The 18414-nt window shown below is 40.7% G+C and overlaps 1 protein-coding gene across 4 annotated transcripts in view; it reads right to left on the reverse strand.

Moving 5' to 3' along the window:
- The window catches only part of MACROD2 (mono-ADP ribosylhydrolase 2), an 862160-nt gene that overhangs the window by 842383 nt on the left and 1363 nt on the right, over positions 1 to 18414 (reverse strand). For 3 of the 4 annotated variants that reach the window (XM_027453320.3, XM_072035275.1, XM_027453322.3), the window contains exon 2: positions 15161 to 15277. In XM_027453320.3, coding sequence (XP_027309121.2) covers positions 15161 to 15277 — 117 coding nt within the window. Of the gene's footprint in view, positions 1 to 15160; positions 15278 to 18351; positions 18377 to 18414 lie in introns of those variants that run through there. The other variant, XM_013099839.4, reaches the window with a different exon arrangement.

The following is an 18414-nucleotide window of genomic DNA, read 5'->3' on the forward strand; positions in this document are numbered from 1 at the left end:
TTCACAGATCAGACAGCAGCAGTGGAGAAAGTTTCATCCAAAAGGAATCCCAGGGAGAGGAAAGCAAAAAGACAAGCTCATTCTCATTTAGGCCAAGTGCACTGAAAGTGGCATCTTTGAAAATTACTGATGTCAGATTTATAATAAGCCTGGAAAAAGTTTACCTACAACCTGTGAAGTAGCACTGCATCCATCTGTAAGGAGAAGAATCAAACAGACACAATCCACAAATGTGTCTACTGTCAGAGCAGTGGGAGAGCCAAAGTCAGAGAATATCCTGAGTTGGAAGGGACCCACAAGGACCATCAAGCTCCTGGCTCTGCACAGAATCACCCCAAACGCATGAGGGTGTTGTCCAAATGCTTCTTGAACACCAGTAGGCTCAGTGCTTTGACCACTACCCTCAGGAGCCTGTTCCAATCCTAACTTAAGCACGCAAGTATGGGTGATCTTGCCGTATATGATGAGATAGGAGAGCCTCCTTCCAACAGCAACGAGTTCTAAGAAAAAACACTGAAATTATTTATCCCACTCATTTTTTGTGAATGCCAGAAATAAACTTGCATCAGAAGAAAGAAGAACTGAATAAACCCATAAAAAGAAACTTCATTCAGGAGTTTCACCCTATTAATTACGGTGATACTACTTCTGGCATAGAAGACCTCCAAGGTGCAAACAACACATGGCTAAGGAAAATGCAAGGAAATAGCACCAGACATTTGTCCCCTCGTTAGACACTTCCCAAGGTTTCTGGCATTGGTTGTTGAAACACGACGCTGAACCAACCACACACATCTCTCATCTGACCGTTTGCTTACAACACAGCACTGATGTTTCTTCCTTTCCTCAAGAAAATTAAGTTAGCTTTTACAATAAGTCAGTCAATTCAGCTTGATCAAGAACTATCCTCACCTTGGTTTTGTGTTTAGCTGACGGAAAGCAAAGGGACATGTAACGCAATAGTGCACTGACTGATTTGTAACACAATGAAATCCTATTAAAAAAGGTAACATTTGTTTGAAGTCATACCCAAGTAAGGCTAACTTTTTGTCCAGTAATGCACATGCACTGCTGTATCAAGCTCTTATCTTGACAGCTTTGCTTTCTATGTAACAGGATGGAAGAGGAAAGGAGGGAGGAGCCTTTATTACACCACTGCATGAACCTACACAACACCCACATCCACAAAACCACATGCAATTCAGCTTTCATGTCAGCAAAAGCATTGCTGAACTGAAAGTACAAAGTAGGACCAGAAGAAGTCCATATCCTGCAGAGCAGAATAGAGCTTACCAACGAAGCTGGAGAAAGCAAACTGAGTGCTTACTGTTTTTCATAATACAACTAGGAAGGATTCAAATAAATCCAGAAGATTTAAAAGGCAAAGAAGGAAAAAAAATACAAACAAACAAAAAACAAACAAACACACACATCCCTTCCACCATATGCAATACTCTTCTACAAATTTAATAGTGAAGAGTTACAGAAAGCCCAAGAGCAGCTGGACAAATCTGTATCATCAGATCCATCTGAAGACATCAAGCACAAGGATGCCGCTGTTAGATTAAGATACCCCATTGCTTCAGGCTGACAAAAGCTAAAACAGTATCCTTGAAAAGCATTTCCATCTGCTTTCTCAGCTCCTGCAGTCTCCTGTTGGCATCCTTAGCTGGCCAGCAGACACTGGGCTAATGCAGACCTTTGATACGATCCAGTAGTGGCACACTTACATTTTTAATCCAAGGTGGACAAAGAAAAAGAGGGTCCCGACCAATACGATAAACAATGTTCATCTCATCTGATATCACAGAGTGCTTTTGTTTGCAAGGATGTTTCCAAGCACGCCAAGTAGTGTGTATTAAATAACCATGAGCTATTTGCTATTACTTCTTTTAAACAAATTCCTCAAATTGCAGCTCAACCACCTGTGCACAGCAATACTCTGCATAGTATTTCTACCTGTTATATCTCAGTGGTGCCAAGTTTGATTTTAAAAAGCATTAGCTGTGAACAGACTGCACTAGCTTATCCTGAAGAGCTTTGTCAAGAAAAGCTTGCCAAGCAAAGCCCACCTGTTGTATCCCCATGCAAACATCTGGTGCCCTGTCCTCTCTCCACCCACCACCGGCATTTTCCTTCTTCCATGCTCTTTCATTAAGAAATTGGTTTCCCTTTTTAGCTTCCTCACTGAGGTCACATCCTTTGGACCTTCAACTACACTCATGATGTCTCTGAGCTCTTTCTATCCACATCTGTCTCCAAACATGAAGTACACCGGCTCAGGCCCTAATGCCAGACAGAGCAAATAGGCAGTCCTACCTCCCTGCTTTACTTGCAGCTCCCTCCAGCTTGCGCCAAAAGACAAGGACAATCCCAGCACCCAGGTGCACCTTACACATCTGCAGAAAAAGCCATATCAGGTTTAGCAAAGAAGAACCATGCTTTGAACCAAAGCAAGCAGCGCTTCAGAGCTTGGAAGAAAAAGGACTTTATGAACAGCTCACTAGAGGGAGCCCCCATCAAAGGCATGAGCACGCTGGGATGACAACGTAGAAGCACACCACAGACCTAACACCTCTGTGAAACCAACCCAAACCAAGTCCCTGCTAAAATACCCAGTGTCCAAGAAACTTCCATCAAGAGTTTGTCCAGATTTCAGAAGGCACGTTAACCCCTCTGATCAGAAAACCACATTTTTCCCCCGCTACATTATCACCTTCAGTATAGAAACTGATACTTCAAAGTTTGCTTTTTTTTTTTTTGCCCCCTTTTATTCTTCACCTGGTCTTTTGTCTTCTCAAGTACTCCCTCCCCACCCTTGTCTCAAAGACGTAATCAAGATTTCAAATTCCAAAGGATATCACAGGTAACCCGTGCTGACTAACACCTGATCTGCAATTTAGCAGAACAGGATTTTGACTTCTCATACGCTTTAAAGCATCTTAATTTTTGAAACCGTCTCAGACGTCCAATTACAGGAATCCCTGCAGCAATACCAAAGAGCTTGCTACCAAAGGGAGGAGAAAAACCTGCAGCTGGAAGAGCTTCTGTTAAAAACACATTGTAATTTTTCAGCTCTGATAATGAAAGAGTACACACACGGTAGTAAAAAATAGTTATTAAAGACCCATAGTGTAAAGCAATACCTTTGGCAAAGAAAGCTCGTGGCATTCCTTGAGCAAAAGCAGATAGGAGAAGAAATCAAAGAAGGAACAAACGAAAAGGATTTACTGCAGCTAGACTCAAAAGCCTGCAGTGTTAAAATTAAATTTTGTTTAACAAATCCTATTTCTCAGTGTTTCCCTCTAGTTCATAAAAATATGAGCAACAAACTAAACTGCAAGCAACAAAGCTGAAAATGGGTGAGTTTCATCATTTATAGACAGCTATAGAATTCACTGCTGTAGGAAATAAATTATTTCCAATAAAACAAGAAAAATCTCTGCTATCTCATCCTTGCCACAACAGCTACTTATGGAAACACGTGTCCCCACAATGCTTTCTCCCACAGCAATCTGTAATAGGGCCAGCGAGCAGTGCTGGGTAAAGGCCCCAAGCAAGGGATGCAAGACCCAACATCGACCCCAGGCAAAGGCCAATACCTCCCCTCCCAGGAGAACCCAACAGAAGGCAGGATCAGGACGCTGCTCCACTTTTCTTCACATGGGCTGCTGAAGAAACAAAGGAGTAGAGCAAGTTGTAGCATCTAACCACCAGAAACAGTGCAGCAATCATCCTACTAAATATTCAGCATGTTGTCCTCACTGCTTCCAACCCCTCCTCCCCATGCTTTGTTTTACAAATGTCTTGTACAGATTAAAAATGACAAACTATCAGCAATTACTAACCCCACAGCTTTCCATTCCATTTGTTTCTGCATACGCTTACAGAGCTTTAGGAAAGCCAGATTGTAAGATCTGTTACATTACGTGCCTGCCTCCACTCCTACTAACAGTGGATGATTGTGCAGGACAGGCAATTGCTTATTTAAAATCAAGATAAGCATTATTTCCACGTGTTTCATCATCACAGGAAAGCATTCACAGATGCAGTACTTGAGTTTTGTAGCACAGACTCGCTCTGCCACTTCTTGGACTTGAACACAAACAGAACCTGGGCACAGGGAGGGAACAGCTGCCATAGACAAATTGGTTTCTACCTAGCCAAAAACACAGCACTACATGCAAGTTAAAGGCACTCAGTGATGAACACCAACACCTTCTCTGATGGTACTCTGCCAATACGCTGTTTCAGCTAATTACAGAGTGGCATAATTGGATTAGCCAGGGATTGTAGTCAAGTATGAAGCCAGTGGGGCACACAGACACCACAAAACACAGAATGGATGAGGTTGGATGGGACCTCTAGAGACGTCCAGCCCAGCACATCCCGCTAAAAGCAGGGCCACCCACAGCAGGCTGCCCAGCAGCCTGGCCAGTTGGATTCGGAGCATCTCCGAGGATGGTGGTGGAGTCTCCATGAGTCTCCAATCTGTGCAACCTGCTGAAGGGTTCAAACATTCATAGGAAGCAAGTACTTTCTTATTTTCAAAGGATTTTCTCTTTCAAGTAGTGCCCATGGCTTCCTGTCCTGTCACGGCGCACTGCTGAGAAGGCCGGAGCTGCCTCCTGTCCCTTTTACACCCTCTTGTCATGTTTAGAAACACAAGATCCCACCCGGGACTTCTTTTCTATAAAGGAGAGACTGGGAGAGCTGGGGTCTAGGCTGGAGAAGATATGCCCCAGACCTTACCCAGGAGTTACCCAGAAGTAACTCCTCTGATCCACGTTAATACACATTTATCAGCAGCCCACAAACAGGTTGATAATTAAGAGTCTCTACTTTTCAGCCATATTATGGAACTGGAAGACACTGAAGGCTATGTCACAGGTTAGAGACAGAGAGGGTTATACCATGAGAATTGACAAAGAAATCAATGTTCCTAACAATCCATGCAATAATGCTCATGCACAGTGCGTTTATTCTGGTGTTACAAAGGTCTTGTGTAGTCCTTGCAGCAATACATTCCTACATTTCCTCAGTCTACACCCCCCCCCCCAAAAAAAAAAAAAAGGCAGAGGCAAAATTAGCCCACTGTCTGTGAGAAGACGAAGGTGAAAGCACAGAAAGGCTGGACCTTTTCATGAAGTTCCTGGGAAACTATGGAAGACTTCATATGCAATGCAGAAATACCAAAGAATGAAGTTTGGGAAAGCAGTGGTAACAGGGATAACAAGAAAAGGAATACATACTCAGCCTGCATTTGTGATACGATCTGGTCTGCAGGGACACACAGCTGTCAATTCATAAATCAAAGTCTGCTCACCTCACTGCCATGCACAGTGGCAGAGCAAAGACGCAACGTAAGGAGGCTGAGGCCCTAGGGTATTTTTGTGTTTACTTGGAGAGTCAGCATCCAGCTGCTATGCTTGCTTCTGTACCTTGAGGTTTCACTATTTCGGGGCCATATGCATGTCTGCTGCTTTAGCCGAACCCCAGAAGGAGCTGTGCTTTACATATTTAAAGAAACTCACTCAGTAACTATCTTGTGTTGTCTTTTTTTCTTCTTCTTAATGTGAGGCTTCAGAGGGATTTGAGGCTTCGTGACAATGTATTGGACTAACAACACTGTTGGACAGAATATTTATTAAGTTCTTGCCCAAGCCTGATCACGAGTACCTGGATCTGAGGGATACCAAAAACTTAGATACACAGATCCTTCAGTCCAACTCTCACTGCTGTTCTGTAGGAAGTACATTAAACAGTCACCTGAGGCCACACAGAGACACGAACTACACCGTGACACTTCCAACCCAATCCCTACTTGATTGTCTTTACTGCAGAGAACTTGTAATTAACAACGACAATTCAGAGAGACAAAAAAACATGCACTTTTTCTGACTACTATTTATGGCATCAGAGAAAGATGTTCATTCTTTTTTTAATAAAGCTGAAAGACTAGGGGTGATGCTACTTCACTAGACTCCTTCAAAGACAAACCAGATCACCTTAACTGCAAGATCCATGTCTTGATAATATCTCAGAACTCATAACACTATTACTGGTATGCCCAAATCAGTCCAGTACTTCCTGAGATCACCTTCACCCCAAACTTACACTACCACAGTATTACTCCAGCCAATTTTAGAAACTGGCTGGAAAAAAGCAGTATGCGACCAGGTGTTACGTTTTCAGCAGCATTTGTTTTATTCACCTAGAAGTATAAACATTTTAGTAGGCGTACACAACACATGCGGCATCAAGCAGAATTAAAGTAAGCTTAAAGTGTGCAAATTCATTAGCTTTTTAAGCAGCCAATTTTTACTCTACATCCTCTGTCATATAAATTTCCTACACCATTGCTAAGCAACCATTTCTCTAGTTCAGCATTATACCTTCTGTAGTACTTACTGTGGAGCTTGGAAATAAGAAGTTACTACCAGCAAACTACGTAACTCCTGCAAACATTTCACGCCATCGGCATTCAGGAACATCTCTGCATGAGATATACTGACAACGCTGCTTAGAGATGGGAGAGGGACTTCAGTTTTCTAGTGCCAGGGGTACAGATAGGTATGTTTTTATGCAAATACAAAAAAATGTCTTTTGCATGAAGACCTTAGACTTGGGTCAGGCTTACCTTGCAGCATTTTCCCACCTGAGGGGAAAGACAAAAAAAAAAAAAAAAAAAAAAAGCAATTCACTATCCTAAGAAACAATATAACTTCAATCCAAACAGCAAGGTACGAAGTAAACCTTGTAAGTATTTCAAGAGGGCTCTTCCCATTCTCACCAGTACAGAGAACCATAGTTGCTTACTGTAAGGTCCTCAGAAATAGGATGCAATACCAACTCAGTAACAGTTGGGAGCAATGTTTAGTACCATCTTATTCTGCAAATCCACATAAAATACAATTTTTATTTATTTATTTTTTTTTGGGGGGGGGGGGGGGGAGGACGGGGGACGGACACCAAGCCTTAAAGCACTAGAATACTGTAGCATAAGTCCTTGCAGGCATAATTCGGTGAGCACTGCCTTATTTTATCTGGATTTAGTTACCTGTAATGCACTTAAACTTAAAACTATGTTGGCAAAAAAGTGGAAAAGAGATTGCCTCTGCTTCTTCAAACATAACTGATCCATACCCTCAGTGGCAGTTACCACGAAGTCTGGGGTTTTCTTTCAGCTAATTTAGATTAACTGTTCCAACAGAAGTACAGCAATACAACACACACTATGTTCATCCAAGAACTGAACCCTGCAGTGTCTTTTTCTAAGCAGTTCCTTTTTCAAAAAGAGTGACACTAAGCACACAGAAATCAATCCAACCCAGGCTGAACTTGAACTAAATGCTTTTCAGGTGCTGCACAAATATGACAGGCAACTTTGAACACCTTTACAGAGTAACCATCAGTATAAAGGAGAGCATCCAAACGGCCCACATTCACATAAAAAAAGCCTATGTGAGAAAAGCCAGGGGCAGGTAAGTGTTCTGAAGTAAAACAAATGTGCAAACAGCTCTACTCTTTCTTCAGATCCGCATTATGGATGGACTCAGTCTTTCGGAGAGGTTCCTCTTGGTAAACTATACAACAGTCTTTACCAACTCAGTGCTTGATCATTAACTCCTCAAGATGCTACTCCTGCAAGGATATGTGTAGAGAACTACTTCAACTTGCAGAAATAAATGTGTTGGCTACATCAACATGATGCTGAGAGGTTTCGTTTTGGAAGATGTGAGTTCTACAGCATCCTGTCCACAAGAACAACTGGAAACTTGGGTGAAGGCCCTTGGTCACACAAACTCCTATGTGCCCATTTAACACAAAACAGCTGCAAACCTTTGCTGTGCACAAACATGATGCTCAACTCCCTCCATTTATATAAGAAATATCTTAGTGAAATGGAGCCACACAATTATAATTTCAATTGTTTTAAAACCGTGCAAAATAAAAGCTTAAATATAAACTGGATTGTTCAAGCCTACTCTCCAGCACAGGAAAACATTTCCTGCACCTTGTAGCAAACATCTGTATGCAGCCCTTTCCGCAGGGTAGATGAATTCTGTGCCAGCTGGATTTTCTGGTGGCACATCAGCTAGACGCCACCTCACAGAGAAAGCCTCATACCACCTCACGTAGGAAGTACTACAACAACTTACTCAAAGGTTACTTGTCTGTTATAGACATTTCTCTGTGGTGAGCGAGTTGGCTCTACTGAACCGAGCAGTTCGGCTCTAGTGAACCAGAAAAGGGAAATCAAGCTTATCTGGTTTCCAGTGATTAGCTTTTTAACACACATGTAATCATGTGTTTAATTGTGCATGAAGCAAACGCAGCTATGCATGAAAGTTGGCTACTACCACTCAGAGAGCTCAATGAGCTTAAACTATCAGTGACACCACTACCTTATCAAGGGAGTGTAGCCACCACAAAGATATCCATGTGCTTTTAGACTTGCTGTGAGCCTCCCACGTCTGGAAAGCAGCAGCTGGCAGGCCTAGCCTGCGTGATCACTAATTGTTGTTAGCCCCAGGCAGCAAGTCCTACTTGAGGCAGTAGTTCAGCATCTTTACAGATGTCTGTCACAACTAAGCTGCAGTGAAGCAAGGCAAGCAACGCCAGCTCTCTTCTTCAGTAAAAAGAAGGTCCCAGTTTTCTGCAGGTGGACACCGGCCTGTATTTGAAGTGAAGGTTATCTGGAAGTCATGTAACCAGTCAACACAGCACCAGGTCCACACTACTCAGCACTGACAAGGGTACAATTTAACAGCTTGATCTTGGCCTCAAGCTAATCAGAGACGCATGGTTTTTAGTCAGGCTGGCACATCAGCTCACATCTGTCTGCAAAAGACTGTGAGCACACATGCTACCATCTATCATAAGTCATAGATTAAGGTTTTAGCCAAACTACCCTACTGAGCAAAACTAGATGACTTACTGAAACTGTCTTCATAGAACAAGAAATTAATTTGGAGATCTGATCTTGCAAAAGGGAGCTCATCCATTACACAAAAACTGAAAGGAAAAATAAGTCCATCAGGGAAGAAAAACAGACAAATACATAAACAGAAATTTCTGGAAATGGATACACATGACCAATTACTGTTCCGTCCATATACATCAAACAGCTATCTCATTCAAGAAGTTACTATCCTTCTTTCCCCTTCAACTCTTAAATTTGAGATAAGTCAGCCACAGAAAAACTCCAGGCTGGAACTAGGAAAACACCACACTTCGAGCCATTTCCAAGGAACACCTTGGAATTTATTGCTGATAGCAGCATCCTTTCCTATAGTTAACTGTGGTTGGCCACATCAAAATGCAAGGGGTTCTCAGATGCATAGAAAAGGGCCATAAATGATAGCTTCATCAAGGACATGTTCAGCTTAATGCTATGTGGATGTTAAAAAAAAAAAAAATGCTAAAAAAAAAAACAAACAAATCACAGAACAAGAGCTTACAAAGAAGTCATCATCTTAATCAAGGACAAGTGACTTATCTTGTTATATAGAATTAACCACTCTGAATTATGTGTTCTTTACATATATATATATAAAGAACATTTACATTATGTCTTTATACAGACATATATATATGTCTGTATAAATAAACTGAGCTGAATTCTTGCTTTTTAATAACCATCTCACTGAAAGTAAGATTTTTCTTTGAGGAGAACTGTAAAACAGATGTTATTTCTCTGGCAAGAAGTCCATCCTGTAAAGGTTATATACATACTGCTCACCAACAAGTTACACAGTCAATCAAATACACATTGATTCTTTTTGTTCACCAGCTTACCTCCCCCCCAAACACACTACTTGAATTATCTAATAACGCCAGGGTTATCACCACATGAGTAGGAATACTTGCTAATAAAAGCAAACCAAATCCAAAAGATAACTGTTTCTCAGCCTACTCTCAAATGAACTTGCTCCCAGAGATATTTTCCCATCTCCGTGCATTGCAAAGCCGTCTTTGGAAAAGAACACCTGAGGTGTACGCTTAGAAGAGCTAATCCAATATACAAAACATTAAAATAAAAACAAAGAAACAAAACAAGCAAATACAGCACTGAGTCTAAGTGAAGCTGAAATTCACATTTAAGACCACAACAGATGAACCTGAACTGTGACATGCAAGGTATTCCCATTTTATACACTAGCTCGGCCGAAAAGTTCTTGTGCTACTAACTTAACCAAACAGAGCCAGCAGCAAAAGCACAATTTTCATTGACTGACAGACAGCAAGCATCACGCAGAGCTAAATGTCTCAATTTTCTTTCATCCTTGTCACTCAGGTAGAAATCTGTTTTAAAGACAGTTGTTCAAGTCACTAAAAGGAAGAAGATAATGCAAGCTGATGGACTTGCTTTGTTGGTAGTATGTGATCTTGGAAGCGTGATTTTGCAGAGCTATTACAGACTGAGAGAACCCCATCATTAGCAAGTAACTTCTGAAAGTTTTAATGTTCTTGTAGAACGTAATTACTTCTTCTGTATGACCCACTAGAGGTAACAGCAGTTTAACAAGACCCTGTTTCTTACTTGTACGTTTCTGACTGATTTTCACCTGTAGCTGGGTAGCAGCTTACTTTCTGAAGTGGCTGTGTGTTTTTTTTTCTTTTTAAAGAAAAAAGCAAAACAAGATAGAGACGGGTAAAAGAACAATCACCACCTTGATTCATGATTCCTGCAGGAGAGACACTCACATCACTAACAGGAGAAGCTCTGAAGTAGCCAGTATTATTGGTGGTTAGTTAACAATCTCAAGAAATGCTGGTCAATAAAGCTCAATATTATCATAAACTTTCTTTTTAGCATTAAGCACTGAGTGGCTTATACAGCTGCTTTGTCTCTATACTCTTGTGTCAACCCAGTGACTATTCAGATGTCTACAGATTTCTAGTACAAAGATACTGGTATTAAACCCAAACCTTACTATTATACATAAAACCTTTGGCATTCAAGTAGATTATTTGAACACATTCAACCATATCATTTTCTAAAAGTAAGAGACTAAGAAAATTCAAAGGCAGCTAGAACATCTACGTATTTCAAAACTTGCTAAAACAAAAGAGACTGCAGACCCTTCATACCATTTAAATAAAAACAACTTAAGTCCCACAAGTTGCTGTATCCTTCCTTTTAAAGGAATCGAAAGTAGTTCTTACCACTAGCGAACACCTTTAAACCATCACCTGAATTTGCTGTTTTCTTTGTACCAACAAAACCTGAGAACTACGATAGCCCACAGCAGGATTATAAAATGTTGGAGTTAAATTTGAATTCTGTTGTTAGAATTACTACATTAATATAAAGCATTTATCTATTACTGATAAACAAACATCAACAGCAACACAACTCCCCAAACACTGATTTTTAGAAAAGCTTTCAAAGAAAAGTTCTTTGAAAGAAGAAGCCTTTTCCCAAGTTTCCCTGCTGAAACCTAAAGACATCTTCAGGAATAACTGTGTATTCACGAAAAAGATAGTACTTTTAGCTCAAAAAAAAAACAAAACACATCACTAGTTATTCTTCTACATCATTTCTTTATTCACCAAGCATAACAACACACAAATTACCATTTCTGTACAGGATAAGTGTCTAGTATAAGGTTGTATATATATAAAACAGCATTGAAACAGAAGTATAGAAAATCCAGTACTTCAGAAAAAAAGTCCATTATTTGTAAGTTGTCAGGAAGGACTTGTTCTTCAAAGTATGTAACCAAACAGATGAGAAGTGCCTGCCTTCAAGTACAGCCAAAGGATGAGGTATGGGAGAAAGGATGGGTTTCAGTGCTGACATACTACCTCTCCCTGTATGACAGGGTCGTTCTTAGTCCCTGCAGTGGACAGTTCCTCATATTCTCAGTGGTTAAAACAAAAGTTTTACTCCTGAGGAAGTTTTGTAGACATAAAGAGATTCTTTCCCTTACTACTATCTCCTCTGAGACTAAAAAGGACCGCTCCTAAATAACAGCAGCGCAAGGAGAATGGACAGTATTATGGTACTTGATCTCTGAGGTCCGCTTTCACAGTCTGGCAAGTTGTTTCTCAAACCCCAGGGATGCTGACACCATAGACCTCCCAGAAAAACACATGCCTGTGTCAGTTTGCTTCTCTCCGTTCACAGCAGTGGGTACCAAGCTCACGTGCTTCCATTCCACATCACTCCTTGCCCCACTCACAGCGAAAAGCATCAGAAGTATCGGCCAAATTCCATGTGAAAACACAAACCAATTTCAGCTCTTAAGGCACGTCAAGACCCACATCCATGTAAGATGACTTATAAAACTGCAGGATTTTGTTTCAGTTGCAAAGGAGTAAAACTGAGGCTGAACTATACACAGCTCCTTTCAACCTCATCATTCTCACACATTTGCTGCTGTAAAAAAAATAAATCACTAAAGACAAAGGAATTGTCAGTTGCCGTTGAGATTTCCCTTATTTCATTCCCCAGAATCCTTTGTTGTTACACATCCCACACTTGTTAAGATTTCCAGCCTTTTTATAACTCACTTTAAGATCAACTTGTTCAAAGCTTTACAGGTATGGTTTGCAATTTGGTTCTGAATACCACTTCACACCAGAGAGTGAAGGAGGAGCAGGGGAAGAAACTTCCCTCTACAACTAAGGTATATTCTCCAAACTTCCTGTTAAAGACCAGACAGAGGTATGAGAACAGTCAGAGGCTGGTTCCTTCCCAACAGGAAGCTTTTCAATCCTTTCAGCTTCAGCAGTTCCAAAGGCTTTAATAATGTCCTGTTAAACTTCCATTGCAGAGCGGGTGCCAAACTAATCTCATAACACCTTCCAGCAAGCCATTCACGTTTAAAAACTGGTACCATAAAGTCTTTGTATTGTTCACAAGATGGTTTTCCTAAGTCAGTACAAACATTTGTGTAGTACTGAATGCCTTTTGTTTCCAGCCTGGTGCATCTGTGGGCATTATGCCTGGCCCAGAGGCTCTCCCCTTCTCCTACAGCTTCTTACTCCAGCAGAAGATTGATCACACCTGCTTCCATTTATTTGTTCTTGGTTCCTTTCTTGACTTGTCCTCATCACTCTTCCTGAACAGCTACTCCACACTTTACTAATCAATCTGTCATTTATTCACAGTATACAGTGTTTGAAGTAAATGGTAGAAAGCTTTTTCCACATTCCTCATCAGTTGCTGTCTTGGCTTGTCAAGCGTACAGATTTTTTTTTCCTCCTTCAGACCTCTCTAGTTTGTCACTGCAAGAAGAAGTAGCCTTTCATTTGAAGAAAATAGCAGGATTTGAGCAGGGAATTCTCAAGTCATCACAGACTTCAGCACACCTGGAGCTTCATCCCTTCGTATACTCTTGATGCCTTCAGAGTGGAGTCAACATTTAAGGGAAACAAAAGTTTGAAACAGATGCGGTAAAAGTTACACTAACACAGATTTCTTTTAATTGCACTGATCAGTTGAAATGTGGAATTATTTCTGTATTCTAACCTTCTACAAGGTCACTATTCCACATGGCTTATTTACAATAAATCTAGAAAACTAAGGATATTTTCTCCTGAATGTGCAGTCTAACAAAAGCCTTGAATAGCAGAGAAGAAAGTGTTTCTGAACAACTTCTGCCTTCCAGCATTTTTGCAGAGCACTGGGTACTAGCAGGGATTGCAAGAACATCTACAACGGAATAAATTCACTACTGCCATGATCCAATACCCACATATTAGACACTGACATTTTGCTTATGTGAGGTGTAACAGCAATCGCAACATAAATCCACACCTTGTCAGGTTCAGCAGGACATGTAGCAGGAGATTTGTGAATTTCAGCAGCTCATACTGAGTTTGAGAGTTGTCAGAATAAAAGCATAGCTCAGGCTAAGAAGGATAAAGAATTTCCCAGTTAAACTACATGACAGACTGCATATTCTCATATGTCAAAGACCTCCTAAACAAACTTTGGAGAAGTCAGGTAATCTTTTGATTATTATGCAGCCCTTGTTTTCTAGATGGACAAGCTTCTTTACAAGATATCAAAGACCTACTGTAATGGGAGAAAGAGGTCTGTGAGTACTGTTGTAATAAAGCTATGTCAGAGTTTAAAAGCTCAGCAACTTCTGATATATATTTTCACTTCAAAAGTCATTAAGGAGGCTTTTAGGAAGAGATGAAAGCATTATCTGCTTATGACATTGGTATCTGCAACTCTGTTAGCCCCTCGAGACTGTAAAGGAAGTACTACAATCTTACACTGAATATTATCATAAAGACTATGGTCAGCCATGGTCACAAGATCACCCTATACTCTTGTTCATACTAGTAAGTATTAGCCCCTAACGGTAACAAAAGGGCCAGAAACCTACTCCTGTATCTGCAGCAGTAAGAAAACTGCAATTGTGAGCACTTCACATTGCATACTTAGATTGCAAGAATCAAAATTAAGCCAAGACACAGAAATAAAACAAAGGAAATCACACCAAAGAATTCCCTCCTATTCACACACACATGAATGAAGGAGAACTAGAAAAAGAATGAGGCACTGTAACAGAATTAAATTCTCATCCATCTAAACCTCAATTACTTGATCTATGTTATTAAATCAGACTCACATTTCTGGACAGCGTTCACTGCAAGTATTTGGACAACTCTACTGGCCATCCTGATAATGCTGCACACACTAAGAGAAGAGGGGTTCATGCATGCCAGGCTGGTGCACCTCAGCCCAAGCAAACATGTTGGATCATCAGGAACAAATGCTGTTTTCAGCTACCTACGAGAACACCACCATTTTGCCCAGATTCCCCACTCCATGATGCCTGCTAAATTTTAAAGACAAAAGAGGATTACGCATGGCTGATCACTGGAATATCTAGAAAATATCTTATCTAGAAACTAAGAACTGAGGCAGAGAATAACTAATTCGTATACTTAAGGCTATCAGTGTTGTTATGACTGTCTGCATGTACTTGCAAAATTAGTGGATGCCAGCAAGGCTTTAAGGTATTTTGGTGTTTTCCACCCCCCACCTCTCTCAATGAAGCACTCCTGCCCCCACATAGGGCTGCCACTTTTAGCAGTAACAGGGTTTCTAAGTCCTGGCTCTCTTAACAGTAACTTCAGGCTAAGCAAGCAGAACAGTCTCTATTTAAAAAGACTCCCCCATTTTACTTACCATCACTTTCATTCTTACTTTTCATTTCTTCCATCCATGTTGGAATATCTTTCAATGCAACATACTCCCTCGAGTACTCTTTGCGTCTTTCCTCCAAGGTCATCTTCAGCAAACGCTCTGTTTAGGGGAAAGGGAAAAAAAAAAAGTTTTGCAAGCTTTCATATATTCTTGTACATTGGCCAAGTAGTGACCAATTCCATGTCCTTGAAGCAATTAAATACAGTTTGAAAGAAACAAGCATGGGTGATTTGATGAGTTACAAATAATAGGAGCTGAACATAGTGCATTTAAACAACCGCCTGCACCTATTTCTGGATATCCCAGTTCAGCAAAAAAATGCCGCTTCACTGCTCTCTCAACTGTCCAGATTTCCTTCCCTCATCACTACAGCACCTCGTCTTCCAGTCACTTAAACTCAAGATCAGAGATCCAACAGCAGCTTCATTAAGTAGGGAATTGTTGTTTTATAGAATTTCCAGGCATTATAATGCATTCATTAGGTTCTGTATTCATAAAACAGATGTAATTTAGAAAAACATCTTGAACATCAAAACTGATGCATTTATCTCCTGAAACAAGTTTATGTATGCCAGCAAAGAATGAAAGGAAGAATAGTACAAAATTAACAGAGTGCCAACATATTACAAAAAGAAGTCAGCAAAAGTCAAATCTTATGTCACTTTCTTGATGGTTGGAGTCATAAAAAGTAAGAGGCATTTTTGTTTGGTTGTTTTGTTCTGCGAACAATGCAACTTCCAGCATGCAAAATCTACTATCATTTGCTTAAAACACATCCAGTAGCATTTCATCCCGATTTGGGCCAAAATCAGCAGCTACTGAAAATACTAAGCTAACAGTTCGTTACCCAAGAAAAAGTACTACAAGTCTGTAAATGTGACTGCCAAACTGGTGGAACACAAGCCCGAGCACTAGGGAAGCCCACTGCCTTCCGCTGGCTGCCCAGGTAACTAAAGAGCAGCCCAGGACCAGCACGATTCAAGGACCATTTCAAGTGCTGTAAAGCAGAAGCTGGGTTTAAATTCAAGAGCTCAGGCTAAGGCTTATAGTTTTGTACTTGAACATCAGTATAACATGCTTGATTACCCCACGGAAGTACACATGGATTTTTTTTTGTTTAGTTTTGTTTTTTAATCTGAGAAACAGTAACCATGTCCTTTTTTTTTTTTTTTTTTAAAAAAAAAAAAGGCATTTAGCAAAAAGTACAACTGCATGGGCTGTACAATTTTGACAGCTAGTGCCAACTTCACTTGTCTTCAGACTTGCCTATAAATGCAGTAGGTTCTGAGGTGAGGAAAAAACACCCCACTGGCCCTGACCCAGCACCAGATTCTCGTAGCTGCATTCTCTTCTCCTTCCCTACCCCATCAAGCAGGATGACTTCACTCAGAAGTGAAATATGCTTTTAATGCTCAGTGTTAGTTTTGTACAAAATGTGTCCTTGCATAAGGAATAAAAAGAACAGACCATGTCAAGGCTTCCATGAGCTAATCAAGTTTCTGGGTGCATTTTACCAGTGGCACTGAACTACTATTACCATACTAATAGATTTTCTTGACACATTAATCAGGAATAAATACTCTTTGATGATCAAAAAGAGTTTAAGAGCTATGTGGGCAAGGAAGATCCATATTTTTTGCCTTTGGCATAAAGGACTAGATGGACCTAAAAAGAGATGCTAATATTCAGATCAAGTTGAAGGAACAGTAAATGAGTTCAACAAACTGCTTCTTAGGTCAAACCTTTCAAGAAAATAGCTTATTTTGCAAAAACCCTATTATAATGTAAGTTTCCTAATGATGCAGAGTATAGTCAGTACAGCCTAAAATACCAAAGGTAAGTTTTGAGCACAGACTCTTATCAAAAGATATATATTTTTTGATGTTTTTTGTCAACTGAAGAAGAAATTGTACTGTCAAAAACACCACTTCTCTCCCCTTATTAAGGCTGTGTATCTTAATTGGATAGTTACAAATATGAAAGTAAAATGTGATTAGAATCTTCATTATACATTATGGATACACACTTAACTCTAGTGCTTCATCTTCAAACATACAAGATACTTAATGTGCCTGTTAAAAGTACTACAGAAGACAAACATGAACACGAGACAAAGAGAGAGCACATTTGGGTGCATCAGGCTGGAGGGACCAACTAACACTGAAAGTTTGACTGCCTTTTGCTGAAGAAGTTTGAGGCAGCTCCCCACCTTCCAAAACACAATTCTAGAAGAAGGGTGTACGAAGCTTTGCCCTTCCAAGTCACTAGTGAGACTTTAAAGTGAGTTTAAATTGCACACAGACCTCCCAGAAGATGCCTCCAACATCTTTAGCTGCAAAGACTGTTTTCTGCATGTCACCTGTTGAAGTGCTTTGGAAGCTCATGGGCAGACCAGTCGCATACCATAAAGACTCCAAAATCAATGACAGTCCTGCTCCTACTGTTTCGCTGGACCACAGGAAAGATCTACCCTGTGAGAAATTGAACTAATCCTCAATTACTAAGAAGTAATTAAGGAAAGCAAGTGGGTTTGAACTTAGTATTTAGCAGTTTGCACTTTTTGAGAATAGGAACTTCTTCAAAACATAAAAGGTTCAAAATGATCACACCCAAAGCTTCAAGGGAAGAGCAGAATCAGCACGAGCAATCAGCTTTGTGGGGAGCTGGAAGTATGCAGGAACAGCAGAGGCAGGCCTGGCATAAAATTTCTTTTCAAGGACAACCTGCATAGGAAGGAAAGAAGTTGTGCTTCTGTAGTTTTGCTCTCTAGTAAAGAGAATGCTCAGTAAGAATAATCACACAGGGCTACAAGCTAAAGACCAGCATCAGCAGTAATGTGCCAGAGTTTCACACACACGCCTGAAAAACCCTGGGCCAACACCACAAACGTAATGCTGGGAAGCAGCTACTGGAGCAGAAGACTGGCAAATGCTGTTAATTCTCACTACGTAGAGTGACACCAAGTTCTGGCTAGCTAGTGCTCAGAAATATGCTTCGCTGGCCAGAATAACTTCAGCAGCAGTCACGAGCTTCAGCTTGTGTTCACCAGTGTCACCCTGCTCAACAGATGGTGGTTATCGTGGCTCTGATGAGACCATCATCCTCACAGCACATCAAGATGAAGGCGTGCCTGCACCTCACCTGTTCCAGCCCCTGTACTGCACCCTCCTCACCTAGGGTTTAGAGTCCACGTGCTGCAAACTTGCACAAACAACAAAGCTGGAAGCAACAGGGGA

This window comes from Anas platyrhynchos, chromosome 3, assembly GCF_047663525.1.
Source record: "Anas platyrhynchos isolate ZD024472 breed Pekin duck chromosome 3, IASCAAS_PekinDuck_T2T, whole genome shotgun sequence".
Classification (NCBI taxonomy): Eukaryota; Metazoa; Chordata; class Aves; order Anseriformes; family Anatidae; genus Anas; species Anas platyrhynchos.